At 49.7% G+C, this 13,234-nt stretch overlaps 1 protein-coding gene across 1 annotated transcript in view; it reads left to right on the top strand.

The window, feature by feature from the left end:
- The window catches only part of LOC149431346 (voltage-dependent calcium channel subunit alpha-2/delta-2-like), a gene marked incomplete at its 5' end in the record, with an annotated part of 141,622 nt that overhangs the window by 117,886 nt on the left and 10,502 nt on the right, over nucleotides 1-13,234 (top strand). Inside the window, 4 exons of the mRNA XM_089665644.1 lie at nucleotides 2,940-3,011; nucleotides 8,115-8,267; nucleotides 10,069-10,121; nucleotides 11,246-11,301. Coding sequence (XP_089521770.1) covers nucleotides 2,940-3,011; nucleotides 8,115-8,267; nucleotides 10,069-10,121; nucleotides 11,246-11,301 — 334 coding nt within the window. The remainder of the gene's footprint in view (nucleotides 1-2,939; nucleotides 3,012-8,114; nucleotides 8,268-10,068; nucleotides 10,122-11,245; nucleotides 11,302-13,234) is intronic.

Genomic DNA, 13,234 nt, shown 5'->3' with positions numbered 1-13,234 from the left:
AGCTTTTTCACAGATGACATCAAGTTACCATCCAAAATTTGCTGAAATTTTATTGAATCCATTTTTATTTCTACTCGTGAGATGTTCCCTGTGCCACTGGCTGCAGTACAACCCCAAAGCATGATTGATCCAACCCCATGCTTCACAGTTGGACAGAGGTTCTTTTCATTAAATTCTGTGCCCCTTCTTCTCCAAACGTACCTTTGCTCATTCCGGCCAAAAAGTTCAATTTTAACCTCATCGGTCCACAGAACTTGTTTCCAAAATGCATCAGGCTTGTCTATATGTTCATTTGCAAAAGTTCAAACGATGATTTTTGTGGTGAGGACGTAGAAAAGGTTTTCTTCTGATGACTCTTCCATGAAGACCATATTTGTACAAGTATCTCTTTATAGCGGAATAGTGACCACAACTCCAGTGTCTGCCAGATCTTTCTGGAGGGATCGTGCCGTCAAACGTGGGCTTTGAATTGTTTTTCTCACAATCCTGCGAGCTGTTCTGTCTGATATTTTTCTTGGTCTTCCAGATGTTGCTTTAACTTCCACTGTTCCGGATGACTGCCATTTCTTAATTACATTCCGAACAGAGGATATTGACATCTGAAAACGCTTTGCTATCTTCTTATAGCCTTCTCCAGCTTTGTGAGCGTCAACTATTTTCAGTTTCAGTTTTCTAGACAACTGCTTAGAAGAACCCATGGTGCTGATTGTTGGGGCAAGGTCAGATGAGTCTGGGCATTTAAAACCTTTGAGATTGACATCACCTGGTCTTCCCAGACGATGATTGAGAACAATCCATGACACTGGCAGGTCTCAGCTTGGCAAAGGGGGCAGTGCATGCTATAAATTCTGCAGGGGGCCCAAACTTTTGGGGATGCCATTTTTTTGTTTTCTGTTATTTTGAAAGTGTAAATGATGGAAATAAAATCTAACTTCTGTTGACATATTATAAGAATGTCTAATCTGTAATTTGATGCCTTTTGGAGATTTTTCCATCTTTCCTTGGCTTCTTTATGCACATTAATACACATTTTTAGCTGGGGTGCCCAAACTTTCCATCCCCACTGTATATATATAAAGTGCGGCGTAAACTGACGGCGATATAGAAGTACCTGAAATAGAGAATACAGATAATACATAATGTTCTCCGTCAGGGGCGGACTGACCATTCGGGAACTCGAGCACTGCCTGAGGGCCCAGGGTCAGTAGGGGGCCCCATGAAATGCCCCTGGTACCTTTCATAGGCTTTTTTGAGTGTGGGCGAGGACACAGGGGCCCCATGATCCCCTATAGCCTGGGGGGCCCCATGAGTTGTTAGTCCGCCCCTGTTCTCCGCAAATACACGGCATTGTGTAGAACCGACGACCTTGACGGGACGCGTTACAGCTGGCCATACAAGGGGCAATCTCGGCTAGCGCGATCGCGCGTTCAATTCTTTTTTTTCCGGCAAAATCACAAAGCAATTGAAGACACGGTTTTGATCCGCTGCCAAAACGCGGGATTTAAATTGCCCCGATCTGATCACGTTTGACAAAACGGTTGCAAATTTTTCCATTTTCGAAGCTGTGAATTTGTTTGCCATTCCATCGTCCCAATGGACCGAGTTCTGGTGGCCGATGGGACTCGTCGGTGATGAACTGGTGATTACTTTCCGTCGTATCGGCAATTCCCGGTGGATTGAATAGGTTTTAGATTTGACTGAACCACTCCTGAGAAGTGCAGGAACAGACAGGTTTTTGGAAAGTAGTTGGACCCAGTTTTCGGACCTCGGCATGGGGGCTTGGCATGGTGCGGCCAAGAGGGCAAATGTTGGATGGCCTTAGGGACTCGTCGGTGATGAACTGGTGATTACTTTCCGTCGTATCGGCAATTCCCGGTGGATTGAATAGGTATAGAGTGACTGAGCCGCTCCTGAGAAGTGCAGGAACAGACAGGTTTTTGGAAAGTAGTTGGACCCAGTTTTCGGACCTCGGCACGGGGGCTTGGCATGGTGCGGCCAAGAGGGCAAATGTTGGATGGCCGTTGGGACTCGTCGGTGATGAACTGGTGATTACTTGCCGTCGTATCGGCAATTCCCGGTGGATTGAATAGGTATAGAGTGACTGAGCCGCTCCTGAGAAGTGCAGGAACAGACAGGTTTTTGGAAAGTAGTTGGACCCAGTTTTCGGACCTCGGCACGGGGGCTTGGCATGGTGCGGCCAAGAGGGCAAATGTTGGATGGCCGTTGGGACTCGTCGGTGATGAACTGGTGATTACTTGCCGTCGTATCGGCAATTCCCGGTGGATTGAATAGGTATAGAGTGACTGAGCCGCTCCTGAGAAGTGCAGGAACAGACAGGTTTTTGGAAAGTAGTTGGACCCAGTTTTCGGACCTCGGCACGGGGGCTTGGCATGGTGCAGCCAAGAGGGCAAATGTTGGATGGCCGTTGTGGTGTGTCGTAAGTCCTATTACCAACCATTAGTCCAGCTCATGGCACGGAAATGTTGTCCAATGTAATCATTGAGGAGTATGAAAAGCACACAACATGGCCAGCAATTGGTGGACAACTCTCCATCACACCTCTACAGGCTGGTAGAGCGTCCCAATCCACAACCGTGTCCTTCAAGTAGCCCCGCTCCTTTCCTCGTGGCCGGTAACTTGGAGTTGGTCCCCCCTTTTTGGCCATACCATCCTCCACTCGCTGTTGGAGCGTGTCTGTGGGAATCGTATTAATGGTCACTTAGTCCGGGTCACGGCACCAAAATGTGAGGCGTACGGCCAGCTTGAGAGGTAGTCAGGTCTACACAGCCTGCTTACGTGTTGGTGTTTGCACCAGAAATTTGGATAGTTGAGGTCCAAGTCCAGTCTTGTCACTCTCCCGTTGCTCAGAAACGATCTTGGTCCCCCCCGTTACTTCCGTGTTTAGGGCCGAAGATGTGTCATGTGTTTTCTCTCTGCAGGATCTACTGTGCGTCCTGATTGATGATGGTGGGTTCCTCGTCATGTCCAACCAGCAGGACCACTGGTCCCAGGTCAGTGTTTTCTAACTTTCTCTAATTTCCTGACTTTGCACCATGTAGAAGGATCTAGGCATGCCTGTTGGAGAACATGGTGTGTTCGGGGGGGGGGGGGTGCCTTGATGTAAGGAAGGACAGTTAGATTTGGGGGCTATTTATAAATAGATACATAAATTCTAATTACAGAAGAAGGGAAGGAGGGGCCAAGATGAGGTGATGAAGAGATGGGGGAGGGGATCTTCTGTCTAGGCTCCCACACTCATGTCCTTGGAAACCATTCACGCCAGACTTCTTTGTGTTCTTGGAGCTCTTCCATCAGGCAGGTCCCAGTTAGTTGCACCCTTGACCCATCATTAAAGGAGTCTGTACCGGAGGCCGTAAACGTTCATCCATGTTGGAGGCTCACGTTTTCCAGCAGATGATTACATAGGATGACCATAATGCTTCGGTCCCCGGCAAGCATGCTGAACATGTGGGGACAGCATATAGTACGGGGAGGCCTACAATGCCCCCAGTGCCTCCAACCTCCCACAGTGCCGCCCAGCCTGCTGCAGAGTCTCTAGTCCTCCATAGTGTCCCCAACCTGCAACAGTGTCCTACAGCATCCTCCAACCCCCCGTAGTGGCCCACAGTGCCCCCAGGCCACCTAAGAACCTTCAGTTTCCATAGTGCCTCCCAACTTCCCACAGTGCCTCCAAGCTTCCCTAGTGCCAATCAACCTCCCAGAGTGCACCTGGACTCCCTGAGAACCAACAACCTCCATAGTGCCTCCCAACTTCCCACAGTGCCTCCAAGTTTCCCTGGTGATACTCAACCTCCCAGAGTGCCCTGGACTCCCTGAGAACCAACAACCTCCATCGTGCCTCCCAACGTCCCATATTCTCCAAGCTTCTAGAAAGCCCTCCAACCTCACATAGTGGCCCACAGTGCCCAAAAGCCCCCTAGAGCAGCCTTCACAGTGTCTCCCAACCTACCGCTGTGGCCCAGCGTTCTGCAGAGCCTCTAGTCCTCCATAGTGTCCCCAACCTGCAACAGTGTCCTACACCATCCTCCAACCCCCCGTAGTGGCCCACAGTGCCGCCAGGCCACCCAAGAACCTTCAGTTACCATAGTGCCTCCCAACTTCCCACAGTGCCTCCAAGCTTTCCTAGTGCCAATCAACATCCCAGAGTGCCCTGGGCTCCCTGAGAACCAACAACCTCCATAGTGCCTCCCAACTTCCCATAGTCTCCAAGCTTCTAGAAAGCCCTCCAACCTCACATAGTGGCCCCCAGTGCCCAAAGGCCCCCTAGAGCCCTCAGCCTTCACAGTGTCTCCCAATCTCCCTCTATGCTGCAGAGCTTCTAGTCCTCCATAGTGTCCCCAACCTCCAACGGTGTCCTACACCATCCTCCAACCTCCCATAGGGGCCACAGTGGCCCCCAGAGAACCTTCAGCTTCCATAGTGCCGCCCAACTTCTCACAGCTCCTCCAAGCTTCCATAGTGCCCCCCAGCCCCCCTTAGTGACCCTCAGTGCCCCCCCTCCCCCCCCTGAGAACCCATAACCCCCACAGTACCTACCAGCTTCCCACAGACTCCAAGCTTATATAAAGCTCCTCAACCTCATGTAGTGACCTGCAGTGCCCAAAGGCAGTGTAGTAGCAGTGTAGTAGCAGTGTAGTAGTGGTATAGCAGCAGTTTAGTGATGTAGTAGCAGTGCAGTAGTTGTGGTGTAGTAGTGGTGCAGTAGTGGTGTTGTAGGGGTGCAGTAGTGGTGTAGTAGCAGTGTAATAGTAGTAGCAGTGCATTACTGGTATAGTAGTGGTGTAGTAGTAGTGTAGTAGTGGTGTAGTAGCAGTGTAGTAGCAGTGTAGTAGTAGCAGTGGTGTAATCGTGCAGTAGTGGTGTAGTAGTAGTGTAGTAGCAGTGTAGTAGTGGTGTAGTAGCAGTGGTGTAGTGGTGCAGTAGTGGTGTAGTAGTAGTGTAGTAGCAGTGTAGTAGTGGTGTAGTAGTAGTAGTGGTGTAGTAGCAGTGGTGTAGTGATGCAGTAGTGGTGTAGTAGTATAGTAGTGGTATAGCAGCAGTTTAGTGATGTAGTAGCAGTGCAGTAGTTGTGTAGTAGTGGTGTAGTAGCAGTGTAATAGTAGTGGTGCAGTAGTGGTGTTGTAGGGGTGTAGTAGCTGTGTAATAGTAGTAGCAGTGCATTACTGGTATAGTAGTGGGGTAGTAGTAGTGTAGTAGTGGTGTAGTAGTAGTAGTGGTGTAGTAGCAGTGTAGTAGTGGTGCAGTAGTGGTGTAGTAGCAGTGTAGTAGTAGCAGTGTAGTAGCAGTGTAGTAGTAGCAGTGGTGTAATCGTGCAGTAGTGGTGTAGTAGTAGTGTAGTAGCAGTGTAGTAGTGGTGTAGTAGCAGTGGTGTAGTGGTGTAGTGGTGCAGTAGTGGTGTAGTAGTAGTGTAGTAGCAGTGTAGTAGTGGTGTAGTAGTAGTAGTGGTGTAGTGATGCAGTAGTGGTGCAATAGTGGTGTAGTAGTGGTGTAGTAGCAGTGTAGTAGTAGCAGTGGTGTAATTGTGCAGTAGTGGTGTAGTAGTAGTGTAGTAGTGGTGTAGTAGCAGTGGTGTAGTGGTGCAGTAGTGGTGTAGTAGTGTAGTAGCAGTGTAGTAGCAGTGTAGTAGTGGTGTAGTAGTGGTGTAGTAGCAGTGGTGTAGTGATGCAGTAGTGGTGTAGCAGTGTAGTAGTGGTGTAGTAGCAGTGTAGTAGTAGCAGTGGTGTAATTGTGCAGTAGTGGTGTAGTAGTAGTGTAGTAGCAGTGTAGTAGTGGTGTAGTAGCAGTGGTGTACTGGTGCAGTAGTGGTGTAGTAGCAGTGGAGTAGTGGTGTAGTAGTGTAGTAGCAGTGTAGTAGCGGTGTAGTAGTGGTGTAGTAGCAGTGGTGTAGTGGTGCAGTAGTGGTGTAGTAGTAGTGTAGTAGCAGTGTAGTAGTGGTGTAGTAGCAGTGTAGTAGCAGTGGTGTAGTGGTGTAGTAGCAGTGGTGTAGTGGTGCAGTAGTGGTGTAGTAGTGGTGTAGTAGCTGTGTAGTAGTGGTGTAGTAGCAGTGGTGTAATAGTAGTGTAGTAGCAGTGTAGTAGTGGTGTAGTAGCAGTGGTGTAGTAGTAGTGTAGTAGCAGTGTAGTAGTGGTGTAGTAGCAGTGGTGTAGTGGTGTAGTAGCAGTGGTGTAGTGGTGCAGTAGTGGTGTAGTAGTGGTGTAGTAGCAGTGTAGTAGTGGTGTAGTAGCAGTGGTGTAGTAGTAGTGGTGTAGCAGTGTAGTAGTGGTGTAGTAGTAGTGGTGTAGTAGTGGTGTAGTAGTGGTGTAGTAGCAGTGGTGTAGTGGTGCAGTAGTGGTGTAGTAGTATAGTAGTGGTATAGCAGCAGTTTAGTGATGTAGTAGCAGTGCAGTAGTTGTGTAGTAGTGGTGTAGTAGCAGTGTAATAGTAGTGGTGCAGTAGTGGTGTTGTAGGGGTGTAGTAGCAGTGTAGAAGTGGTGTAGTGGTGCAGTAGTAGCAGTGTAGTAGTGGTGTAGTAGTGCTGTAGAAGTGGTGTAGTGGTGCAGTAGTAGCAGTGTAGTAGTGGTGTAGTAGTGGTGTAGTAGTAGTGGTGTAGTAGTGGTGTAGTGGTGTAGCAGTGTAGTAGTGGTGTAGTAGTGTAGTAGTGGTGTAGCAGTGTAGTAGTGGTGTAGTAGTAGTGGTGTAGCAGTGGTGTAGTGGTGTAGTAGTAGTGGTGTAGTAGTGGTGTAGTGGTGTAGCAGTGTAGTAGTGGTGTAGTAGTGTAGTAGTGGTGTAGCAGTGTAGTAGTGGTGTAGTAGTAGTGGTGTAGCAGTGTAGTAGTGGTGTAGTAGTGGTGTAGAAGTGGTGTAGTGGTGCAGTAGTAGCAGTGTAGTAGTGGTGTAGTAGTGGTGTAGTAGTAGTGGTGTAGTAGTGGTGTAGTGGTGTAGCAGTGTAGTAGTGGTGTAGTAGTGTAGTAGTGGTGTAGTAGTAGTGGTGTAGTAGTAGTGGTGTAGTAGTGGTGCAGTAGTGGTGTAGCAGTGTAGTAGTGGTGTAGTAGTGGTGTAGTAGCAGTGTAGTAGTGGTGTAGTAGTGGTGTAGTAGTGGTGTAGTAGCAGTGTAGTAGTGGTGTAGTAGTGGTGTAGTAGTGGTGTAGTAGCAGTGTAGTAGTAGTGGTGTAGTAGTGGTGTAGTAGTGGTGTAGTAGTAGTGGTGCAGTAGTGGTGTAGTAGCAGTGTAGTAGTAGTGGTGTAGTAGTGGTGTAGTAGTGGTGTAGTAGTAGTGGTGCAGTAGTGGTGTAGTAGCAGTGTAGTAGTGGTGTAGTAGTAGTGGTGTAGCAGTGGTGTAGTGGTGTAGTAGTAGTGGTGTAGTAGTGGTGTAGCAGTGTAGTAGTGGTGTAGTAGTGTAGTAGTGGTGTAGCAGTGTAGTAGTGGTGTAGTAGTAGTGGTGTAGCAGTGTAGTAGTGGTGTAGTAGTGGTGTAGTAGTGGTGTAGAAGTGGTGTAGTGGTGCAGTAGTAGCAGTGTAGTAGTGGTGTAGTAGTGGTGTAGTAGTAGTGGTGTAGTAGTGGTGTAGTGGTGTAGCAGTGTAGTAGTGGTGTAGTAGTGGTGTAGTAGTGGTGTAGAAGTGGTGTAGTGGTGCAGTAGTAGCAGTGTAGTAGTGGTGTAGTAGTGGTGTAGTAGTAGTGGTGTAGTAGTGGTGTAGTGGTGTAGCAGTGTAGTAGTGGTGTAGTAGTGGTGTAGTAGTGGTGTAGAAGTGGTGTAGTGGTGCAGTAGTAGCAGTGTAGTAGTGGTGTAGTAGTGGTGTAGTAGTAGTGGTGTAGTGGTGTAGCAGTGTAGTAGTGGTGTAGTAGTGGTGTAGTAGTGGTGTAGAAGTGGTGTAGTGGTGCAGTAGTGGTGTAGTAGCAGTGTAGTAGTAGTAGTGGTGTAGCAGTGTAGTAGTGGTGTAGTAGTGGTGTAGTAGTGGTGTAGCAGTGTAGTAGTAGTGTAGTGGTGCAGTAGTGGTGTCTACCTCTGATTTCCCTCTTCCAGGGGCATCCGCAGACACAATGTATACATAGTTGGTCCAAGCTGGAACAATGTAGCGTTGTATGAAGTCACAGGACACAATGTAACGTCTCTCCTCAGGTGGGGAAGTTCTTCAGTGAGGTGGACCCCAATCTCATGTCCGCTCTCTACAACAGTTCCTTCTTCATGAGGAAAGAATCCTACGACTACCAGTCCCTGTGCGCCCCCAAAACTGAGAGCAACAAAGGTGCCGCCCCCCGGGGGATCTTCGTGGTAAGTGCAGTATGTGGCATGCTGGTTATTATGGATCCTTCCCTGATATGAGGGACGGCGCCCCCCAGTGTACATGATCAGCAGTCACGGGGAGCGCATGCGCTGGGAGGTGCGATATGACGTGCGGGACATCAGATCCTCTGAAGGTAAAGGGGAACTCCAGGAGGAACGATTTCTGACTTTTCCTGGGTTCAGCTTAGTAGCCTTCAGAGTCCCTATTAGATTTCCCCCTTAAATCAGAGTCCCCCCCAAAACAGGGTCCCCATAAGAGTGCCCCCTTACATCACAGCCCCCATCAAAGTCATCCCTTTACATCAGAGTCCCTGTTGGGAGTTCCCCTTACATTTATAGCCCCTCCCCCCATCAAAGTCCCCATTCACAACTCCCTTACATCAATGTCCCCACTTACATTAGAGTCCCCCATTACATCAGGATCATTACTTACATAAGAGTCGCCATCAAAGTCATCCCTACATCAGAGTCCCTGTCGAAGTCCCCCTTACATTGTAATCCACCCCCCCATATCGAAGTCCCCATCAGAGTCCCCTTACATCAAAATCCCCCCTTATATCAATGTCCCCACTTACATTAGAGCCCTCATTTACATCAGAGTCTCCCTTACAGCAGAAAGCCCCTTTACATCAGAGTCCCTATCACATTCCCTATTATATCAAGATCTCCATCAGAGTCCTTCTTACATTAGAATCCCCCTACATCAAAGTCCCCATCTGAGCCCCCTTACATCTGAGTACCAATCACAGCCCCACTTACATCACTTACATAAGAATCATCCCTACATCAGAGTCCCTGTCAGAGTCCCCCTTGCATTATAATCCCCCCCCCTCACACAAACACATCAAAGTCCCCAATCACAGCACCCTTACATCAATGTAGCCACTTGCATTAGAGCACCCTCTTACATCAAAGTCCCCATCTGAGCCTCTTTACATCAGAGTCCCTATCACAGTCCCTCTTATATCAAGATCCCCATCAGAGTCCCCATTAAGGTCTTCCCTACATCAGAGTCCCCCTTACTCTAGAATTCCCCTTACATCAAAGTCTCCATCAGAGCTCTCTTACATCAATGTCCCCCCTTACATCAGAGCACCCCCTTACATCAAACTCTCCATCCAACCCCCCCTTACATCAGTCCCCCTTACTCTAGAATTCCCCTTACATCAATGTCCCCACTTACATCAGTGCACCCCCTTACATCAAAGTCTCCATCCAAACCCCCCTTACATCAGAGTCCCCCTTACATCAGAGTCCCCCTTATATCAATATCCCCGGCAGAGTCCCCCCTTACATTAGAATCTCATTAGTTTTGAGACCCACTTAGTGTACCAAGAGATAGAGGTGACTCTGCTGAAGTCCGCAAACATTATATTCGATTTTCCTGGCGTTCTGCCAGATACAGCCGGATGGGGGAGGGGGGGGGGGGGGCTCTGCGCTGTGATGTCACCATAAGTCGCCCTTCATTGGGACTGTAATATACTTTTCACATTTACTTGGATATTCCGATGTTCTGCTCTGTGCCGGGGAGTTCCGTCATTTCTCCTCATGTCAGATCCGCCCCCCAGAATGGTCTCCGTGTTGGGTGGGGGAGGGGATGAGTAGTTCAGCAAAAGGCGACCAGGCAGGGCTGACACCATCCAGACCCCCCAAATCCTGCGTGTTGTCTGTCCGTCCCGGGAATTAGGAGTTCAGTTCTGGGATCTCCGGGGACTTCTCTGCACTTTGCTGTGTTTCCCGCAATGTCGGGGATTCTGGATTCTGATGAGCGATTTATATTCTTTTGTAGCCAACGATCGGCGACATCCTGAACCTGGCGTGGTTGTCATCGGCCGCGGCGTGGTGAGTTCTACTTCCTCTATGTAACGGCTCGGGCCAGCGATGACATCGTCCTCATCAAAGTTCTATCCATCTGGGGGGTCTCACTCCTTCTGTTCCATTTTCCATAATATAGAGTCATTGAAATCCAGCAGGGATGGTGGGAACCCCTCATAATGGGCACAGCGGGTGTACAGACCCGGGAGCTCAGCACAGGGATGGTGGGAACCCCTCATAATGGGCACAGCGGGTGTACAGACCCGGGAACTCAACACAGGGATGGTGGGAACCCCTCATAATGGGCACAGCGGGTGTACAGACCCGGGAGCTCAGCACAGGGATGGTGGGAACCCCTCATAATGGGCACAGCGAGTGTACAGACCCAGGAACTCAGCACAGGGATGGTGGGAACCCCTCATAATGGGCACAGCGGGCGTACAGACCCGGGAACTCAGCACAGGGATGGTGGGAACCTCTCATAATGGGCACAGCGGGCGTACAGACCCAGGAACTCAGCACAGGGATGGTGGGAACCTCTCATAATGGGCACAGAGGGTGTACAGACCCGGGAACTCAGCACAGGGATGGTGGGAACCTCTCATAATGGGCACAGAGGGTGTACAGACCCAGGAACTCAGCACAGGGATGGTGGGAACCCCTCATAATGGGCACAGCGGGTGTACAGACCCGGGAACTCAGCACAGGGATGGTGGGAACCCCTCATAATGGGCACAGCCAGTGTAGAGACCTGGGAACTCAGCACAGGGATGGTGGGAACCCCTCATAATGGGCACAGTGGGCGTACAGACCTGGGAACTCAGCACAGGGATGGTGGGAACCCCTCATAATGGGCACAGCAGGTGTGCAGAGGGATGATGAGGACCTCCTTATGTGACAGTGTGTGTCAGTGTAGACTCTTGTAGTCCCTGCTGGGGGGGGAACATGTGACAGGGTTGACAATGTAGGAAAGCAGTTGGGAGTCCCCAGTCGGAGGAAGTGCCTGGACCGGAGCCCTTACTGGCAGGATATACATGAAATATTAATCGTTGTCGGGTTATAATGCCGCCATTGTGTGCAGTTACAGATTGGATGATGGATTGTACAATGTATGACCTGGATTATTGCTCTCCCTCCCCCACCCCCCCCAGGTCCGTATTCCAGTCCCTCATCTACAGCCTGGCGTACAGCACGTGGATGCAGGCGGGTGAGTTCCTCCATCTCCTATATCTGATCATCAGAGTGTGTGTGACAGGATGTCCAGGTAGAAGCACAGCCTTCATCTCTCCCCCGTACACCCCCCTCCTGTACACCCCCCTCGTATCTCCCCATCTCCCGTCTGATCGATGTTTATAAACAATGTTACTTTGTATCTCTCTATCTCCCGTCTGATCGATGTTTATAAACAATGTTACTTTGTATCTCTCCATCTCCCGTCTGATCGATGTTTATAAACAATGTTACTTTGTATCTCTCTATCTCCCGTCTGATCGATGTTTATAAACAATGTTACTTTGTATCTCCATCCCCCGTCTGATCGATGTTTATAAACAATGTTACTTTGTGTCTCTCTATCTCCCGTCTGATCGATGTTTATAAACAATGTTACTTTGTATCTCTCTATCTCCCGTCTGATCGATGTTTATAAACAATGTTACTTTGTATCTCTCCATCCCCCGTCTGATCGATCTTTATAAACAATGTTACTTTGTATCTCTCTATTTCTGCTCGGGTCAATGTTTATAAACCTATATGACCTTTTTTGACATCAACAGCTTCACAAGGGAACTCCTGACTGTCATTTTGACAGCTGGGATTTGCCAGCACATCTGAGATGGGAGTTGTCAGCAGGACGGGAGGACGGGGCACTCACCTTGTGTACTTTTTACTTTTTTTTGGTTGTGTGTAGAATGTCTGCAGCTGGTTGCTGGATATCAGCCGACTGTTTTCAGCGCTAGCTCTGTGCTCTTAGCTCTTTCTTGCAACATTGGGGCCCTGGGATCATTTTCTGCATGGAGTTTGTATGATGACCTCCTGTGGAGGCGTTCTACAAACTTTCACTTGCTCCCAGAATGGCAGAGACCTCTGGATGTATTCAGCTGCTGTGGGGTGTCGGCTCCCTCAGGACAAGGTCTGGCGCAGCATCTGAAACCTGCAATTGATCCGGAGGAAGCGAGGAAATCCGAATCAACGAGATTCATCATTACTTGTTATAAATGATGGAAGCCGGTTACAGGCGGCCCCCCCGGGGGTACGAATGAAAATCCATCGAAAATAATGACTCGGGGTACGAATGAAAATCCATCGAAAATATTGACTCTGTGTACGGACGCCTCGGTTAAAATAATTTTTGGTTTACAAATTTTTTCGCAATACGAACAGATTAATTGTTTTTTTTAACCACGTCCCTGTACAGTATTTATGCCTTTAACCCCTCGCCTGCCGGACACTTCTACCCCCTTCCTGCCCACCTGACACTTCTACCCCCTTCCTGCCCACCTGACACTTCTACCCCCTTCCTGCCTGCTGGACACTTCTACCCCCTTCCTGCCTACCGGACACTTCTACCCCCTTCCTGCCCACCTGACACTTCTACCCCCTTCCTGCCCACCTGACACTTCTACCCCCTTCCTGCCTGCTGGACACTTCTACCCCCTTCCTGCCTACCGGACACTTCTACCCCCTTCCTGCCTACCGGACACTTCTACCCCCTTCCTGCCCACCTGACACTTCTACCCCCTTCCTGCCTACAGGACACTTCTACCCCCTTCCTGCCTGCCGGACACTTCTACCCCCTTCCTGCCCACCTGACACTTCTACCCCCTTCCTGCCTACCGGACACTTCTACCCCCTTCCTGCCTACCGGACACTTCTACCCCCTTCCTGCCTACCGGGCACTTCTACCCCCTTCCTGCCTACCGGACACTTCTACCCCCTTCCTGCCCACCTGACACTTCTACCCCCTTCCTGCCTACCGGACACTTCTACCCCCTTCCTGCCTACCGGACACTTCTACCCCCTTCCTGCCTACCGGGCACTTCTACCCCCTTCCTGCCTACCGGGCACTTCTACCCCCTTCCTGCCTACAGGACACTTCTACCCCCTTCCTGCCTACTGGGCACTTCTACCCCCTTCCTGCC

The sequence above is a fragment of the Staurois parvus genome, unplaced genomic scaffold, assembly GCF_062004578.1.
Source record: "Staurois parvus isolate SC_StPar_1 unplaced genomic scaffold, SC_StPar_1.0 ptg002284l, whole genome shotgun sequence".
NCBI classification, from domain to species: Eukaryota; Metazoa; Chordata; class Amphibia; order Anura; family Ranidae; genus Staurois; species Staurois parvus.
The sequence above is the reverse complement of the archived record's forward strand: the minus strand, read 5'-3'. Positions and strand labels throughout refer to the sequence as shown.